We start from the raw sequence: 15206 nt of genomic DNA on the forward strand, positions 1-15206 counted from the left end.
ACTTGTGGCTCAGGTTGGCTCTGAAACCATATGGAGAGGCATCACAAGTCAGGGTTAGCAGTGGGGTCTCATTGTACTGAACTAGTACGCTGTTTGAAGTTAGCATGTCTTTGAGCTGTTTGAAGGCTAGTGCTTCCTTCTGACCCCAGGCCCATGGAGTTTTCTTATCAACCCCACTGCTAACCCTGACTTGTGATGCCTCTCCATATGGTGGAGAGAAATTATTTTCATTTTTTTTGAGAACACTGTCTGGGGCAGAGAGAAATTACAGCCAGCTTGACAAGGAGGTGCTGTCTGCTGTCGCAGGGATTAAAAGATTCCACAAGTACATGTATGGATGGAAGTTTGAACTTATAACTGACCACAAACCGTTATTAGGCCTCCTCGCGGGTGACAAGAAAACACCGCAGATCCTGTCCCCACACATGATTCGGTGGACTGAATTCCTAGCGGCCTATCAGTACAAGTTCATATACCACCCAGGCTCGAACATAAGCAATGCGGACACACTGAGTAGATGCCCGTTGGCACAACAAGTGGAACACCCTCGTGACAGTACTACTAGTCAAGACTCTACAAAGGGAACTGATCATTGCCACTAAGGTGGCCAAAAAATCCAAAGAAGACCCAACCATAGCACAGGTACTGACCTGGGTGTGGGCAGGGTGGCCTAACAAGCCAACAAGTACAGCATTTAGCCCATTTAAAGCGAGGCAACACAAACTATCAGTACAGAAGGGTTGCCTACTGTGGGGGATCTGCGTAGTGATACCCCAACAACTGAGAGAATCGTTGCTGCAGACACTACATGAAGGAAATCCCAGGATGGTCCGCATGAAGGCATTGGCTTGCAGTTATCTGTGGTGGCCATCCATGGATAAAGACATTGAACAGTGGGTCGCCTACTGCAAACCATGTCACCCCCCTGTCACACCACCATGAGAATGGGAGATGCCAAGAGGTCCATGGTTCAGACTACATGTCGACTTCACTGGGCCAATACACAATAAATACTTTTTAATTATCATCGACGCCTCGTCCAAGTGGTTGGAGGTGGCTGTCATGAGCAATACCACTACAGATGCCACAACCAATGTATTATACAAATTGTTCACCACCCATAGCCTGCCAGATATGTTGGTCTCTGACAACGGGCCACAGTTTATGGCCAGGCCATTTGAACTATTCCTGGCTAACAGGGGGTATCTGCCACATGCTCACCACTCCATTTCATCTTGCAGGAAATGGTCAAGCAAAGAGGATGGTCCACACAACAAAAGAGGCCCTAAGCAGAATGGGGCAAGGCAATTCACAAGAAAAGCTAGAGAGATACTTTTTAACCCAGCACATTACCCCATGCATGGCAGAAGCCCAGTGGAGCTGTTAATGGGGAGGAAATTGAGAACACAGCTGGATAGGATACAACCCAACTACGGGGCAGACAATCAACAAAGAGATGAAGAAACAATCAGACAGTTCCAACAAGGCGAAAGGGTGTACAACAAAAACTATGCTGAAAAACCTATTTGGGTACCTGGCCACATACTTGATGTCACGGGGCCCCAGTTGTACCATGTAGAGCTCAGCAACAGTAAGGGGTGGTACAGACACATCAACCAGCTGAGGAGAAACCTGGCATGACTGACTGATAGCAAATTGGAGGACACTGAACTACAGGGGGACAAGGAGAGAGACTTACCGGAGAAGGAGATCGCAGTGCCTGAGGTGACACTTGTCATGAACCCCTTACCAGCTGAAGTCCTCAGGGACACATCCAGTGACTCTGAAATTTGACAAAGACACTGATGTGTGTATTGAGCAACCCAGAGTCTGGGAGGATGGGAGGTCAAATCGATCCTGGAAACGACCAGCCGACTTAAAGGATTATGTCTGTAGTTAAAGTTATGGTATAATAATAAGTAATAAGTTAATTAAGTAATAAATTAAACGTTAATAAAGTATACTAGTTAGTAGTAAGTAATAATAGAATAATAGTATTAAAGTACCAGCTGGATGGTGAGGGGGTGTTGTGTCTGCGCAGCAGCAGACACAGAATAGCCTGCTGTTAGTAGTGTGGGAAAATACAGTTATTTAATTGGCTAACGGCATGGCAGGCAACCGCTATATAAGGGAGTCCGCCAGCCGTTAGCTCTCGTAGTGTTGCAGTTGGAATTGAGTACTTACCACTAAACATTGACTGTGGATCCATTGTCTCTGGCTCCTTCTTGCCCACAACATAACACTCCCTGGGGTTGGGGATCCCCTTCGTTCATCAGTAGCCTCCTTTTGCACTCCTATCTTGCCTGCAGCACAAGCTGGGGTGCCCTGGATCCACATGCCTGGATCCACATGCCATGAGGTTCATGGCTTCCCTCAGGAGTTGATTGGACCGGTCTGGGGTTTCTTTCAGTTCGTTGTTGTGGCTCTAACCCATTGTCTCCTCTTAGTATATTCATAATTTCTTCTTTCACTTTTCTAATCACAGGCATATGGCCAGCTCTCTGCACTCTCCCTAGCTCTTGCTGATTAGTGACTTTTCTTTGTATTCATCACTTTTACTTGTCCCAGCTCATGGAGTTGGGACCCAGCCATAATTTGGGTGTTCTACAGGTTTGATTCTCCAGTGTGGCATGCTCTCAAAACTCCATCAAGTTGATCTCCACTTTGCTGGCAACTCAGAACCACACTTGTAGGTTGTGCAGTCCTATTGGGGTATGCAGTTTTGGTATAGCTCTTGGTTCAGCCCTTCTCGGAAATAGGAAACCAGCATATGCTCAGGCCAGTCCCTCAAGTGGTTAGCTAGGGTGTGGAAGTCTTGGATGTACTCTATCACTGGCCTCTTTCTTTGTGTAAGGGTGTGGATACAGGATTACATGCATCAGGCTACCACAGAGTCCTCGAATCACCCATAGGTTCTGCATGAATGCATCCAGCTCACCCAGCTCTGGTGCCTGCTAGCATGCAGGGACACTAGCCATCCAGTAGTGCTGCCTTCCAGGTTGGATGCCACTGTGTAAACCTGGCCTGCATCATCTAGGTAGATTCCTCCATAACATTCCATGTGATGCCACATCTGGGCCAAGAAGTGGGCCAGCTTATCTGGATACCCATCTCTTACCACAATGTACTCAGGTGGTAGGGACACTGCTGCTGGTGGTGGAGGAGGAAGAACCCTAGCTTCTCCTAGGATCACAAGGGCTGGGTGCTGCCATACCACTGGCTGCAGGAGGAGATGGGTTGGTTAGCAATTTCACTCGCCTCCATCACAGCCACCACCACTGCAGCACCCTTTGATCTCTAGCCTGCCAAATCTTTCCCCCTGCTGCTCCATCAATAGGCTGCTGGTGGCCATTGGAAGTTTCTACTCAATCAGCTCATCCCATTTGACCAGCTTCAGTTTTTCAGCTCCCTGTTTGGAACCCATGCCTGCTGGCTGAACCCCTAACCCAATCTGCAACACTGCTTCTTGAGCCAAGGTTTTCCCCAGCTTCCTCTCCTCCTCCTCCTTGTCTGTCATTGGTATCACAGGCTTACTGACTTCGTAGTGGTGTCCAGGGTAGGCACTACCATGAGAATTAACTTAATGTCAACCATCCCAGTTGGCACATTCTAAAAAAGGACCTCCTGGCCTTGATTTTACCAAGAATAAACTTTATTGAAAAATCCATATAGGTACAGAAAAGTCAGTTCTGACATTTTCCCATGAAAACCAGTATAGGTAAAAACTCCATTCTTCTCTGGGCCATCCTTAGCTCATTGTCCACCAATTAAATGCAATTCTTTTGTTTTGGGAAAACAATCTGTGTCTTTTAAACAGTTCTTAGAATTTGACCTTGGTAGGTAACTGTTCTCATGTGGCAGAAACCTCTCACGCATTCTTTAGCCCTCCCTGCTCCCTAGGAATCCTCCTGTTTCTGTTTTTCAAACTATGAGTTGAAATGAGGTGCAGGTAATGATGAAACTGAGAGTCAGCTTTGACACCTGCCTGCTGCTCACACAAATGGAGTGAGCACAGATGCTCTTGCCAACTGCTCATACAAGTGGATGCACATGCAAGCTCACTTGCCATTTCTGCAGCCCAGTTCCATACATCTCAAGGGCTAGTAATGGGCCATGGGCCAGAGTTTGGTGACCTCTGGCCTATCTCTCACTGATCATTGAGTACTGATCACTGAGTCTGATGAGGACATACCCCTCTCCTCTGGTACCTATGCACTGTTGTTCGGGTCCATTCTTGCAATAGATGAGTCCAGCTGTTCCACTAGAATCTTCCCCCTTTGTGTATTAGATCTCAGAACATATCAGCTTAGAGCCCTGGCTTTGAAAAAGAAAAAGCCAACAGGCTCTCTGCCACTTCACTGAACACCCCCCGCCCTTCAAATGCCAGTTGGCTGTTATTTAGCTCCAGTTGATGTGCAACTTGTTTCTTGAAGAGAGCTACTAACTCATGTTCAAAAGAAGCCTTCTAAAGCCGGTTGGCATCAGTGCAAGGGAGGAGGGATGCAGTAAGAAAAGCTCAGTCACCACCACCCCATCACGCCACTCCACCCCATGTAGTGCTGCAATTAATGAGTGATTTTCTTAGTGATCAATAACATTGAGGAAGATGGCCAAGCCAAAAGAATGTAACAGCCCCTTTACTTAGTGCAATCTATGGAGGAACTTAGGAAAACACACTCTAGCCATGAACACTGGTTTTTGGAAAATTCAGAAGCGTTTGGCATTTGCAGTTCAGAAAGCAAAATCTAAGTTTGTTTTGTTTTTTTGACAGTTTTCATTAGCTAGAAAACTCTTTACTCTGCAGAAGTCTTGCATCTGCTAAGCTAGGATACTCATAGAAGGAAAACAGCTGGTATAAGATGGTGTGTTTAAGCAAAGGCATAACTATCTCTTCTCTTTATACTGCTTTCCCACTCCAAAAGATACACTTTAGCTGATTGGGTGAGCTATGCATATTTGTGTGTAAGGTAAAATAGGTCCTTATATTAGCAATTATAGTAGGTTATACTTTGCTATTTAAATGCTGGGTTCTCAGGGATTTTTTGTTTGTGTTGTCTGTCCTTTTTGTCCTCTGCACTGCTGGTGGCAGTGTCCGTCGGGCATACATAATAAACAAGGAGATCTGCTCTCGTATTGTTTGCAAAGAAGATGAAGCCATGCAAGGTAAGTGACATGAGAAAAAAGGATATTTTTATCAAAAATTCCAATATTAGAACAATGCATAGAAAGAAATGATTGTGTCTCTTTTAAAGGAGGAAAAGTCATTCTTATCAGAGCTGTATGGTTATATAATTCTAGTAACATTCAATTGTCAGTGAGACAATTTAAGAAGCCTGCTAACAAATGGGGGGAGATGCAGAAATGCTAAATATGCAGAATAGGCAAGGGGTGGGGGGGGGGAGAGGGGGGGAAGGAAGAACCAGGATTTGTTTAGGTGATTATTAGGTACATACTGTTTCCAAAACAAGTTTCTGGATATTCTCCAGTTGTGTCACAGTGATTCTAAGTGTATTTGAAGTGTACTACATTCCTAAACAGATATAAAAATAAATAAAATAGAACAGTGGTCAGCAAAGAAAAACATTAGATTTGCTTGAAGATTTTCAAACTGCTCTGAATATTCCTCAATGACCAGAAAAAAAATTAAAAATGCGTAAAACACATAAAGAAAAAAAATATTTAAAATATTCTATTTATATTTGTTTTTCCTGAAACCTGGGAGACTTTTATGCAAATGAAATATTACAGACTTCAGGACAAGTACCTGTGAAATTCACAGATTGAAAGCTATCCTTAAAATATATGTATTAATTAGAAACTGAACTGGGTGCCCTCCCCCACATTCATATTTAGTCATGATTTTAAAGCTATGGATCCATAAAATTATTCTTGCAAATGAAGCTGCATGTGTCAAATGATTAGCTCTTTCTTTTTCTGGTCCATGTCTAGAGGAGATTTGCCGCCAGCTGGCTGGCCTGCCACCACGCCGCCTACGCCGTTCTAATGAACCTCGAGGACCATCTTGTCGACAAGCAAAGGGCCAATCTCAGAACACGCTTGATTCTCAAGTGATCAGGAAGCTGTAGGAATGAGATGAACAAAGAAGAACTGAGATCATACTGGAAACCCATTCCAAACTTACCTTTTCACACACAATTCCTGTCTCAAAGGGTGCTTCACTAGCATAGGGACCTTTCATATCAATAGGTCATCTTTGAGATGTTAGTACTTAGACCCTCCTGTGCACCTGCTTCTAGGTTATTTTAACCTTGGACTCCTTATATAAGTCCTACCCAAAACCCACCTTAAAATACAAATACAAAATACTTGTTTTTTTCAGTGACTTCCCACCCAGTTTAGAACTAGCTTGTCTACAGAAAATTGCAGATAAATTAATATAATTTGTATGGATGATGCACTTATACTCTATTCTTTATAGGGTTTGTTTGTTACTCTGAAAAATTAAGGATAATAACCATATATTGAATTTACCACTTGTATATCTTATATACCTACTTGAAGAGGAGACACTGAAACTATAGAATCATAGAAAGTAAGGATCCATATAGACCAGGGATGTCAAACTTCAAGGCCCGGGGGCCAGATCCAGCCCAAAAGGTGCTTAGATCTGGCCCACGGGGCTGCCCTGGAAACAGTAAAGGACTGGTCCATGGTGCCTCTGCAAGTGAAAATGGAGCTCACAAGGGCTGCCCATGGCTCTCCTGAGCTCCATTTCCACTGGCAGAGGGTAGCAGGAGTCCGTTGCAGCTGAAAATGGAGCTCAAAAGCCCATTTTCTCTGGTAGAGTCCTCGGGCCACCACATATGCCCCTTACACAAGTGATGTTGAGCTGGCCACACCCACCCTGGTCATGCCTACTCTGGCCCCCCAAGGTCAAACACAACCCTGATGCAGCCCTCAATGAAATTGAGTTTGACACCCCAATATAGACCACCTAGTACAGGCATCCACTACTATAGCATCCCTGATATAAACACTCTGTATAAACACTTCCATTAAGAAGAAATTACTATTTCCTGAGGCCATTTGATCTACTCACTTCTAGGATATTTTGTCTTAACATCCAATCAGAAGCTACTTCATTTATCTAACTATTTTTAGTTCTGTATTTTGGATCAACTTTGAAAAGATTCTACATAACAGCAGTCATTCAGATGTTTGAACAGCTACCATGTCTGTCTAATCTTCTCCAAGTGAAATATATCAGACACTTTCAACTACTTCTTGTAAAGTTTTCCTCCAGGCCCTAATTCATCTGATTGTTCTCCTCTAGACTTGCCAGTGTGACTGTCAGTGTGAGAGTAAGTGTGATTGTCTTTCCTAAGACATACCGGTAGTACCCAGAACAGGATGCAACATTTTGTATAAAATCTGAAAGAAAGAACTTTTTTATTAAACCTCTGCTTACTCCTCATATTTACTCCTCAATATATGGATAACATAACAAAGTGGTTTCCTTATATGTCTTCTGAAGCTGCTTCAACAAGGGTCAGCAATAAGCATTGCTCATAGTTGACAATTAGCTTTAGTCACCAACACAATGGCAATCAGTAGTAATCAGAAATCTCTCCTTCTCCTTGGCCCTTTCTCTCTTCTGCTTATGCTCTTCTGCAGTCTATTTCAACTTTCTCTGCCAAATTCCCATTGCTCTCCATCTCCTCTTATAGCTCATTACATATCCTATAAACTTATCACTGGCTTTGTGTGAGAAGAAAATTCTGCTTCTCTCAGAATGAGATGTAGATGGGGATGAAATATATTGAGAATTGTCAACTAAATACTTATACTGCTATTGCAGTGGGAAGGAGGGACATTACTTAAACATCTATCTCTGTTTCATAAATCTTGTTCACTGCTCCACAGTAAGGAGACTGAGAATATAACATTGCAGGCTGAGAACCTAAATTTATGTTAGGTTTAGATTAGAAAGGCCCAATCAAACAGCAGAATTAGGAATAAATTCTAGTGTTCTAAAAGGCAACTTTGGATCGTCTCTCACTGCTTCAGATTCTAAAACTACCATTCTATGGCTGCATCTAGAAATAACTTTGTTCTAAGTGTGATGGAAACTGATATTCGAAATATCTCCATTCCTTGATTTTGCCCATTCTCTTTAGTCCATCCTAAATGCATACTTGAGACTGGTTTTCTATTCCCCAGCCCTCCCCCCACCAATTAATTGATGGCTATCACATAACATTTTGATTCTTAATGCTGTGCCAAAATTACTGCTATCCAACGGGCAACTATTATTTAAATTTTAAATCAAAGTGAAGTTGCACTGGAGACAGGAAAGAGACAAAAGCAAATGATAGAAGAATTGAGAGAAAAATATTGGGATACTTGAATATATAGTTATATTCGATTGTTCACTAGGATTCCAAAGATCTCTCTCAAAGTTACTGCTATTAACCCAGGTGACCCTAATTTATGCTTGTACATTTGGTTTTTCTTGCATAAGTATAAAACATTACTTTTCCTTCCATTGAATTTCATTTTGGCAGATAGGGCACACCAGGCTCTGTGTTCAAGTCTTTCAAGATCCATTGATCCAGATGACACTAAACTTGCAGGAATGGATCTCGACAGACTTGAATATTGGGCCCAAAATGAAATTCAATAGTGAGAAAATAAGGTTTTACATCTAGGCAAAAAACAACAGCCAAATGTATAGGCACAGATTAGGTGAAATCTGGTGGAATAGCAGTAACTGGGAGAGGGATGTTGGAGTCCTACTTGGTAATATGAGCCAGCAGTATGCGGCAGCAGCCAAAACAGCCAACACAATCCTAGGTTGCATTAACAGTGGAATAGAATCAAGCTAGGGGTGGGATTCAAATTTTTTAACAACCGGTTCTGTGGGCATGGCTTAGTTGATGAGTGTGACTTGATGGTCATCTGACTGGTGTGGCCAATCCAACATCACTCACATTGAGGGGTGCTTCTCCTCGCCTGGCCTTTCATGACAGTGGGAATGCTGTAATGGTCGTAAGTGTGAAAAACGGTCATGTCACTTTTTTCAGTGCCATTGTAACTTTGAATGGTCACTAAATGAACCCTTGTAAGTCAAGGATTACCTGTACAAAAATACAAAAAGCTTCTTTGCTTGCAAAAAGCTGCTCTAAATACCAATCATTAGATTAAAAATACCTGCAAGCCAGAGTTACAAATCAGGCAGGGTGCCAGAACACCTTGAGAAATTAAAATAGTTGAAGTGCAATGATAACTATCAGCAGCCAACTCTTACCCATAAAGAGAAACCCTTTAGCACAGAGGTCATTTAAGCTCTCCAGAAAGAGCACACCCAAGAGAAGCAATCCTTAGATCCATTTGCACCATTTAAAGATACCAGCTGGTCTCACTCACCTCACAAGATATCCTAAGGAAATTGTCCAGATTTAAGGAAAGGCCACATGCCCCCCAGAAAGGCAGTAAAAAACATCAGTGCCAAGCTTGCATCCTGCCTCTTGGAAGTACACCCTAAAAGGACAGTGCCAGAAACCATTAAAGCAGTGAAGGAAGACCCCCTTCCCAGATAAAAAAAACCCATGAGGCAGGAAAAAATTCAGACACAATAGAAATAATTAAATCACAATGGTAGTTTTTGCTTGTTAAAACAATTATCAGAACAAATAGACACAGGAACTAGCCAGATTTCTCAAGCCAGTTTCTTTCCAGGAACAGAGATTAACCTTTTTTCTTTCCAAACAAAGCTGAATAGGGAAAATTATCCCATCAATAAACACAGGATTAAACGTCACCAAGCACAGAATTAAACTTCACCAAAAACCAGTTTTAGACCAAAACTCAGAAAGGGTATGTAAATTCATGTTTGAATGTCAATCTTTCTAGCTAGCCAAGAAGCCTTGCTGAATGTCACTCATCTTGGTTCCTTGTCATTAAAAGCTTCTTTCTGGCAGCTCTGCTTCGTTATTCAATTATTTCTTCAAAGTGCTAACTCCAAAAGGGGAGTATTTCCTCCTAACAGCAGTGTAAAAAGCTTAAAACAATCCTTTCCCCTTAAGAAAGTCAAGCTGTCAGATTTCCAAGTGAAATGGCTACACATATGTCAATTTCGGGCTTCACACAAGCAAAGTACCAGCAAAGGATAAAAAAAAAAACTTCCAGAGAAGCTTCAGAGACAGGAAGTCTACTCCTGCCGAGAATGTAATAAGGGTTAACGGAGATGCAGTTTTTGTAAGCAACAACACCAGAATGTAAGGAATGCTTTCCTTACAGAATTGGGCATGTAAAGTAGAAAAAAACAAAAGGAGATTTCTTCTAACATCCGGTTCTCTGAACTGCTTAGAAAGTTAATAGCCAGTTCTAGCAAATAGGTGTGAACCAGTAGAATCCCACCCCTGAATCAAGCTTATATGAATAGCTGTCATCATCATTTTAGCCATTGTCTATTCACTGCAGGATGATGGCCGCTTATGCGGTCTTGAGCTTTCTTTTGCCAATTGGACCTTGCTAATGTCGTCAATCCATCCATGGATGCTTTTTATCTAGTGGGATCCATTCTATGATTGCTTTGGTCCACCTGCCATCAATTCATCTTGCTATGTGACCACTGATTTCCATTTCAATTCTTTTACTGTCTTGATATAACAGCATTAGTATCTCTTTATAAAGCCTTAGTAACACCACACTTAGAATACTGCATCAAGTTTTGGTCATCATATGATAAAAAAGATGTAAAGACTTTGGAAAGAGTACAAAGAAGAGCAACAAAGATGATCAGGGGGCTGAGGACAGAAGAAGTATTCAGCAGGTTCTGACCAGTCCTGGAGAACTGGTAGCAGAAATTTTGAGTAGTTTGGAGAACTGGCAAATGCTACCTCTGGCTGGAGATTTTACAGTATCCTTCCTTTGCCATGCCCACCAAGCCACACCCACAGAACCAGTAGTAAAAAAAATTGACTCCCATCACTGACTGAGGCTAAAATATATGAAGAAAGTTGCAGGAATTGAGTGTCTAGTCTACTGAAAAGAAGGACTAGAAGTAACATGATATCAGTGTTCCAATATTTGAGGGGCTGCCACAAAGAAGGTAGGGTTAACTTATTCTCCAAAGCACCAGAAGACAAGACAAGAAATAATGGATGGAGACTAATCAAGGAGAGAAGAAACCTAAAATTAAGAAGAAATTTCCTAACAGTGAGACCAATTAACTAACAGAACTGCTTGCCTTTAGAAATTGTGGGTGCTCCATCACTGGAGGATTTTAAAGAGACTGGACAGCCTTTTTTTCTGGAATGGTAGGGTCTCCTACTTGAGCAGGGGTTGGACTAAAAGACCTCCAAGGTCCCTTCTAATTCTGTTATTCTGTTTTGTTAAGTGAAAAATACTATCGAGCAGACCCTGTAAGATAGAAGGATGGTATAATAAAAGCTTTATCTAGAACTTCCTTGGCAATAGGTCTGTATAACTAATGCAGTATGGCTGGAAATGGACAATTGTTTCAAAAAATTGAACTGGATATCGTAGAGTATTTCTTATTGTTTACTCTCTTCATCATTATCTTTGGGCAATTTGATAGTGGAGAGACATAAACAGGAGTTACCATATCTTGAGTTGTGGGGATTCCATATAAAAGTGTGGAGACTGCCTTATCCTGAAGCATGGGCATTGGTCCATCCTACCCAGTCCTGTTTTCTCTGATTGATAGTAGCTGTCCAAGATCTCAGGAAATCCTTTTACACCCCTCCCACCTTCTCTTTTTTAAAATTTAATTTGCTAAACTGTTTTTCCCTTCTCCTTCCTTCTTTCCTTCAGAAAGAATCTTCTTTCTGAAAAGAATGTAATTTATCACTGATTTTTGTCTTCAACTGTAAGAATTTGAATAAGCAATTAATTTTAAAATCCTACAGAAAAACTGGATGTTTTTCTGTGAGAATTTAGAGTTCCTTGGTGAGACCCTTCATATGACATATATAGAACTCTCACCTTTCATTTTTTTCCAGTAACAATGGTTTCCTTTACAGTTATACCAAGCACAGCAGTAAAGGAAGCATTACTAGTCCTATTATTCTGGCATTTAACATGCCTTCTGCCTTTTAATTCTATTGAGCAGATAACAGATAACCAGAGTTGGAAGGGATCTTGGAGGTCATCTAGTCCAACCCCCCGCCCAAGTGGGAGACCCTACACCATTTCTGACAAATGGCAGTCCAATCTCTTCTTGAAAGTCTCAAATGATGGCGCTCCCACAACTTCTGAGGGCAAACTGTTCCATTGGATGATTGTTCTCACTGTCAGAAAGTTTCTCCTTGTTTCCAGGTTAAATCTCTCTTTGTTCAGTTTCCATCCATTATTCCTTGTCTGGCCTACAGGCGCTTTAGAAAATACCTTGATCCCTTCCTCCCTGTGGCAGCCCCTCAAATATTGGAAGACCGCTATCATGTCTCCCCTGGTCTTTCTCTTTACTAAACTAGCCAAGCCCAGTTCCTGCAACCGTTCATTGTATGTTTTAGCCTCCAGTCCCCTAATCATCCTGGTTGCTCTTCTCTGTACTTTTGCTAGAGTTTCAACATCTTTTTTATAATGTGGTGAACAAAATTGGATGCAGTACTCTAGGTGTGGTCTTACTAAGGCTTTATAGAGTGGTATTAGTACCTCACTTGATCTTGATTGTATCCCCCTGTTAATAACTTAAGATTGCATTAGCTTTTTTTGGCTGCTGCTTCACACTGCTGGCTCATATTTAGCTGGTTGTCCACTAAGACTCCAAGATCCCTCTCACAGTTATGAATGTTGCCATTGGATCCTAGAAGTGCATCTCATTTATTTACCAGTGCTAATCCCAGATCCCAGTGATATGGCAGAATGGCATTTGCTTAGTACTGTCACTATGTGATACAAATCTACAAAAGATGACATTGTCTGAGCCTTCTGTGAATGAAACCTCTTGCTTTCAGATGGAATCTAAATGTTTGATTATATCAACTTACTAATAAAGAGAAAAGCAACAGTTGAGCAGCCACTATAATATCCTCTTGTATTGATGAAATTGAATAATGCAAAATGAGTAGTTCTAGTGGTACCTCCATGGCATTTGTGCAGAAAAGCTTCCCAGTGGATTGTATCACAAGACCTCATCTCCACTAATGTAGTAGGTGCAAGTTCAGTTTAAAGGGCTAAAATAGTTGCTTCTTCCGGCAGCCCCACTAATGAATTGCATAAAATACTTATAGTATGTGCCAGAGGTGGTATTCAGCAGGTTCTGACCAGTTCTAGAGAACTGGAGCGGAGATTTTGAGTAGTTCGGAGAACTGGCAAATACCCTCTCTGATTGCCCCCCCCCCTTATTCTCTGCCTCCTGAGTCCCAGCTGAATGGCCGGGTCTTCTTTTGTTGCCCTACACAGGAGAACAGAGCTAGAAAGCAGGTTAGTGGAGTGGGGAGGGAATGGGATTTTGCAGTATCCTTCCCCTGCCACACCCATCAAGCCACACCCACCAAGCCATGGCCACAGAACCAGTAGTAAAAAAATTTGAATCACATCACTGGTATGTGCCATTTTGTACCAGCAGAAGATCTTGAAATAAACACATAAGAAGGAAGTCATCCATTCATCACAGAAAGAAGCAGGGGCAAATGTCTGTACAAAAGCAGTATTTCAAAAACAGGTAATATGGAATCATTTTCTGTATTGTGTTTGTGAGGACAAGTTGTTTTAAAATACTTTGGCAACTTTTGATGCCAATGTATTTTAGAACAGATCACATGACCACATCATCTTCTGCACTCGATAACTCTTGACTGAATTTATGAGTAATTTGTATTGTTTATTATCAAGAAATAGGAAAACTCATTTTGTGATTGCCTGCTCATATTCCCAAGCAATTCTTATTTACTGTAGCTAATAAATGAAGAATTAGTATATGTGACTTTGGCTATATGTTAGGAATTGTCTTTAGCTTTTGATAGTAACAATAAGGAGAAATGGGTTTTTTTCTTATCACTTTAGGAAAAAGAATTGTCTGTTGCATTTCTGCATAACATCTAGTTACTATTAAGCTAGAGATACAGTTCTAATCAGAAAAAAAGAGAATACTCTGTCACATAGAAAATATCTACTTTAAAAAAAGTTTTTACTTTTATATGAGAAGCTGGTGTATCTATGTTGTTAGAGATACATATATAATAACTTTAAATCTGTTCTAAATGTGAACTATAGAATCAGATGTACTTTTAAATGTATTATATAGCGATTACACGCCATATTTTGAGAGAACACAGGTTATTTCTTATGCAGCTTCACTGGTCTACTTTATTCAGTTAGGATGATGAATTTTAGTGGAATTTGTAGAAAAGAGAAACTATATAAATAACCTGTACTTTGTAGAAAATTTACACAAATATATTAAAAGATAATTTGAGTTCTGATTCCTTTTGCTCTAGTGTATGATCTGTCCTATAGTTTTATTTTATCACAGTTCACTAAATAACTCAGTCTTCTTCCCAGAAGCAGCAGAATTCAAGGAGTAAACCAGGCGTCCAGGCTCTTCAAGGCCTCACTGCTTAAAACAAACCACTAAAGAAAAAAGGCACATTCACATCTGTCATTATGAAATAGGTAAAAAGAGGTGGTTCAATTGCTAAATTGGCAATTTTCTGACTACAGCTGTCTCCAGAAAATAGATATGTGCATTAGATTTGAACTGAAAGAAAGAACGGGAGAGGTTCTGTGACTCTCTGAAAGTGATTAACTCTGAATCAATTGAAGATGTTTCTAAAATTGATGGTGACGGTATGTTCGTTGCACTACAGAAAATCAGACAGTGGCTACTTTCACATATCACATGAAGCCAAAATGTGGTTTTTTGATTTTGTTATTAATCAAATTTAGCTATGTAATGTGCAAAGAAAATATAAGAAAATAAAAGTCAAACTTTTCTGAATTGCCTTTATATAGGTTTCCCATTTGATATTAAAATACATGCTGATTTACTTGATGTCATGGCTGCCATTCTGTCAACTTCGCAATACATCTGCCAGCCTGACATTAGTAAGGAGGTGGGGAGTAGAGAGATTGGAATGTGAGTAATGTGAAGCGGGGGTTGAGAGCCAAGCTGTGCTGACCAAAAGTGAATGCACCAATCCAATCCAAGGCCAAACAAAAGAATATGGAGAAGAAGAAGGTGCAAATGTAAGGTCCATTGCCCAAATAACTTAGAGAGT

General features: G+C 41.1%; 1 protein-coding gene across 5 annotated transcripts in view; it reads left to right on the plus strand.

The window, feature by feature from the left end:
• The window catches only part of MFAP5 (microfibril associated protein 5), a 56630-nt gene extending 42219 nt beyond the window's left edge, over nt 1–14411 (plus strand). For all 5 annotated transcript variants that reach the window (XM_087926059.1, XM_087926061.1, XM_087926060.1 and 2 more), the window contains 2 exons: nt 5090–5163; nt 5950–14411. In XM_087926059.1, coding sequence (XP_087782185.1) covers nt 5090–5163; nt 5950–6086 — 211 coding nt within the window. In that variant the 3' untranslated portion in view covers nt 6087–14411. The remainder of the gene's footprint in view (nt 1–5089; nt 5164–5949) is intronic.
• The last annotated feature ends 795 nt before the right edge of the window (nt 14412–15206 follow it).

The sequence above is a fragment of the Pseudonaja textilis genome, chromosome 2, assembly GCF_049901715.1.
Source record: "Pseudonaja textilis isolate UNSWEBS1 chromosome 2, rPseTex1.2, whole genome shotgun sequence".
Lineage (NCBI taxonomy): Eukaryota > Metazoa > Chordata > Lepidosauria > Squamata > Elapidae > Pseudonaja > Pseudonaja textilis.